At 42.9% G+C, this 4,763-nt stretch overlaps 1 protein-coding gene across 1 annotated transcript in view; it reads left to right on the top strand.

Annotated features, from left to right (window-relative positions):
* The window catches only part of TBC1D30 (TBC1 domain family, member 30), a 26,122-nt gene extending 21,770 nt beyond the window's left edge, over positions 1-4,352 (top strand). The window contains exons 11-12 of the mRNA XM_010023459.1: positions 1,685-1,891; positions 3,510-4,352. Of these exons, the coding sequence (XP_010021761.1) occupies positions 1,685-1,891; positions 3,510-4,291 (989 nt within the window). The 3' untranslated portion in view covers positions 4,292-4,352. The remainder of the gene's footprint in view (positions 1-1,684; positions 1,892-3,509) is intronic.
* The last annotated feature ends 411 nt before the right edge of the window (positions 4,353-4,763 follow it).

Raw genomic sequence — 4,763 nt, 5'->3', positions numbered from 1 at the left:
CACTTCTTCCTGATATGTAATCGAAACTTCCCCTATTTAAGCTTGACCCCATTCCCCCTTGTCCTACCACTACAGTCCCGTAATGAAGAGTTCCTCCCCAGCAACCCTGTAGGCCCCCTTCAGATACTGGAAGGCTGCTATGAGGTCTCCACGCAGTCTTCTCTTCTCCAGGCTGAACAGCCCCAACTTTCTCAGCCTGTCTTCATATGGGAGGTGCTCCAGTCCCCTAATCATCCTCGTGGTCCTCCTCTGGACGTGCTTCAACAGCTCCATCACCTTCTTATGTTGAGGACACCAGAACTGGACACAATACTCCAAGTGAAGTCTCATGGGAGCAGAGTAGAAGGGCAGGATCACCTCCTTTGACCTGCTGGTCACGCTTCTTTTGATGCAGCCCAGGACACGGTTGGTTTCTGGGCTGCAAGTGCACACTGAAGCCTGCTCATGTCAAGCTTCTCATCAACCACCCCCACCAAGTCCTTCTCTGCAGGGCTGCTCTGAATCTCTTCTCTGCCCAACCTGTAGCTGAGCCTGGGATTGCCCCAGCCCAGGTGTAGGACCTTGCACTTGGCTTGGTTACACTTCATAAGGTTGGCATCAGCCCACCTCACAAGCGTGTCCAGGTCCCTCTGGATGGCATCCCTTCCCTCCAGCGTATCAACCGAGCCACACATCTTGGTGTCGTCGGCAAACTTGCTGAGGGCGCCTCAATCCCACTGTCCATGTCACCAACAAAGATGTTGAACAAGACAGGTCCCAACACCAGTCCCTGAGGGACGCCACTCGATACTGGTCTCCAACTGGACATTGAGCCATTTACCACAACCCTTCACGTGCAGCCATCCAGCCAGTTCTTTATTCACCAAATGGTCCATCTGTCATCATTCTTGTGGCTTGGTTTTGTTGAGACCTATAAGCTGCAGCTTTCCTCTTGATTGCTGTGATGTTTGGTTTTCCCTTCCCAAGGGATTATAAGTCTCTACATACTGCTTCAAGCTGGCACTTAGAACATCAAGCTGCTGTTGCAAACTAAGTCAAAGACAAAAAAACATCCCTTGAAAAAGAGTTATCCCTTTGACCCTGGAGTGCCGGGTTGGTGGTGCATCAGAAGCAGCTGTGAAAATAAATTGCACTGCTGCTGTGAGTCAGACACCTCTCGAGTTGCCTGATCCTCAGGTGCTCTGTGCCCATCCTTTCTGTTGCTCACTAGCAGCTTTTTTCCTGTGGTGTTACAACCATTTCTTGATGCTTCTTACTGGTACCACTAGGTTGGTTGCTTAATCTCATGCCTGCTTGACTGTAATGCATTGTATCAGTTGTATTGTTAGTCTCCTATTTGACCAACTGGGTGCCTTTAACAATCACTTTGTGAATTACTTTAGTGATGGCTTGATGTACTTTCGGGTAATTGAAGAACTGGGCTTACAGCTTTGCATTGCTATATTAATTGCCTTTTGTACTCTTAAAACTCCCTTCAAAACCTTGCTATTCTTACACAGTAGTAACACGTCTTATTATAAATAGTGCAGCTTTGTTTAATATGCATATGATGATAAATTTTTAATTAAAGACTACAGTTAAATAAGATGATGGGAATCAGACATAGACTTCCCTTGTAGATAATCTGTGAAACTCTTGAGTATGCCAATTTACTCATCATCTTGACTTTATTCACACTGTGCAGATCAGAACGAAGAACAAAGTCTTGGTTCCAGTAACATTGCAGAATTAAGTCCAGGAGCAATAGACTCTTGCCGAAGCGAGTATCATGCTGCTTTTAACAGCATGATGATGGAGCGTATGACCACTGATATTAATGCACTGAAAAAGCAATATTCCAGGATAAAGAAAAAGCAGCAACAGCAGGTTCACCATGTGTATATCAGAGCAGGTAACATATTTAAACGTGCTTCATTTATTGATTTATTACAATCTAACTTCATTGGATAAAGCAAATAACCTTCTTTTACATTTAACCAAATGGACAAAACAAGAGAGACGTGGAATAGATAACACATTACAGTGTTATACTATAGTATAGTGGGTACCACTTTGTACAGACAGATTGGAAATGAGAAGGTGGTGTTTTTTTCTTCTTTTGTCAGGATCTCACGATGATGACCCTGGGATTTTTTTAGGTCCCAGGGACCAGCTGAACAATGGTATTTAAAAGTGTCTTTGATATCTGGGCGCATTGTGTTGATCTCTCTGGTTAAAAACTTTAAATCTCTGGCATTCTTGGAGTTGACATACTGATGCACTAGAAAAAAGGAAATGAAGACATGAGTATGCTTCAGACCAAGTAGATTCCTAGCTAATCCATATGATCCTGACTCTTCTGAGTTCATCCAGGCATAGCAAATTACACAGCTGAAGAACTGGCTTAGGTGTTCCATTGTGACTGATTGTTTACCTAGCCATAATGATACTGCTGTGATGATTGAGCTGGAAATATGTTCATTATTCAGCAGTCCATGTTATGGAGTCCATTTTCCCAGTTGGCAAACTCAACAATGCAGGGTTAGCATGAACAGCACAGCTGACAGTTTTAGTGGGTGTGCAAGCTGAACACAGCCCACCCCACTCATTCCTCCCTACTTAAGTGTCATCTTTCTAATTCTGCATTGAACCATGCAGATGGGTCGCTGTGGAGAATTTTTGTTGCTCTTCTAGATTGTCTGAACTTGTCCTAGCAGGAGCATTTGAATACACAGAGCTGCAATTTTTCATTAACACTAACATCACTTATAAGGAGGGGTTTTTTTAAGAATTTGCCTTGAACAAGGTTGTAGCCAGCAGAAACAGTGCAAACAGTAAAATGTTGATTACCAAGGATTGCCAACCCTTACCCCCAAAGACAAACCTTTCTGATCTTACTAATCATGATGCGGGGCTGAGTCTGTGGTTTAATCTAACTGTCACCCGATTACCTAATTCTGAGTCTACTGCTGTTGTTTAATAAGAGGACGTAATAGAAAAGAGTTGCTGTGGTTTATCCATTAGAAATACATTGGTTCATTCACCAGTCACACAAGCCTCATGGAGAGGGTGATCTGACTGACCTTGTACAAGAACTGAATTACCTCTCATGGTTGGAAGAGAAATGAAGGAGAGGGGAAAGATCTGAAGCCAGTATTAATATTAAACTGTCAGTTACACTTAAGTTCCAAAAATTGAGAAGCTATTTTTGTTTTGTTTTCATGGTATTCCTGGCTCAGAACTTACCCATAGGTAAGAAGAAGGAGGGAAGGGCAGAAAGGAAGTCTTGATTATAGGAGTTACAGCTTGTGTGACTCCAAGATGTAAGAGAAATAAAGTAAATTTGTTTGTTGTTTTTTGTTGGGTTTTTTTTTGTTTTGTTTTGGTTTTTGTTTTTTTTGAATAGTGGTCAGTCCTACAAACCTTTGCTATACCTCAAGAAGGGCATCAAATTTCTTGATGGATCCTTAGAACATTAATTTGTTTTGTTCTTTAACAACTCTGTATTTCTTTTGAACACTTTCTTTCAGACAAAGGGCCAGTTACCAGCCTCCTCCCTTCTCAGGTAAATCATTCCCCAGTGATAAACCACCTCCTTTTAGGAAAGAAGATGAAATTGAATAACAAGTCTCTCAAAAATGCTGTTATTCACATCCCAAGTCATGCTACAGGGAAGATGTCTCCCATTCCCCAAGAAGATCTTAAAACAAAACTGAACTCTCCATGGCGCACTCACATAAGAGTGCATCGAAAGAATATTGCAAGGGGCAAAAGCCAACTGGGCTATGGGGATACCATAGGACTAATTGATGAGCAGAGTGAGAGCTGTAAAACAAATAGTCCTGGTGCAAAGGAGGAGACTTCCAAACATTCTGACGTTGGAGAAGCAGAAGGAGGTGGTTTGGATGACAGGACTACTCGAAAAACTGACCAGCAGTCATCTGAGCCAGCCTCTATGGACAGCAGTGTAAACATGTCAATGGTTCAGCTAAAACTAGAAGCACTGGAACTTGCCTCAGATAGTAAAACTGATGCTGAGTCAACACCCCATCAGTTCAGCCAGCCGTGTTTATCAGAGTCCTCCCGTTCATCTAGTGACTCTGGAAACTTGGCTAAATCTCCCCTCCCCGGGAACCCAAAGCCACAAGTCTTCAATCCTTTTCCCAGTGTCAAGCCTCTTCGAAAGTCAGCTACAGCCAGGAATTTAGGGCTGTATGGCCCCACTGAAAGAACACCAACTGTCCACTTCCCACAAATGAGCAGAAGTTTCAGTAAGTCTGCCAGTGGCAACAGTGGGACCAGGAAACGATGATGTACTACCTGGCACTTTCTATTTCTGACAGCAATGAAGAATTTGTATTGCCTTTTTTTTTTAAGTGTACATGTGTGTGTGCCCCAGAGCATTTCTAATCTTTAATGAGGTAGTAGGGACAAAAGTGGTTACCAGATGTATAAATATGTGTCTTTAGAAATTGTGCTGCTCCCGTGTTGTTATGGGATAGATTAGTGAAGATGCACTCTGCCACCCTGTTGTTGATTCTGATGGTTCTGTGGCAAAATAAACATTGATTTGCAGTGTGAAGGAAATTACACCATTTCTTAAATCTAACTCAGACATAAAATCACCAGCTGCCTTTAACCCCTCAGCCCCCCATGGCTGCCTCCTGTCTCTTTTAAAGCTTGAAGGACAAATTGTCTGGTGCAGCAAACACTTAGTAACAGTTTTTATGACTGTTATACAGCTTTCCCATTAGACCTCATCATCATGCTCTGTGAGTAGCTGG

Source organism: Nestor notabilis, unplaced genomic scaffold, assembly GCF_000696875.1.
Source record: "Nestor notabilis isolate BGI_N333 unplaced genomic scaffold, ASM69687v1 scaffold1991, whole genome shotgun sequence".
Classification (NCBI taxonomy): Eukaryota; Metazoa; Chordata; class Aves; order Psittaciformes; family Psittacidae; genus Nestor; species Nestor notabilis.
The sequence above is the reverse complement of the archived record's forward strand: the minus strand, read 5'-3'. Positions and strand labels throughout refer to the sequence as shown.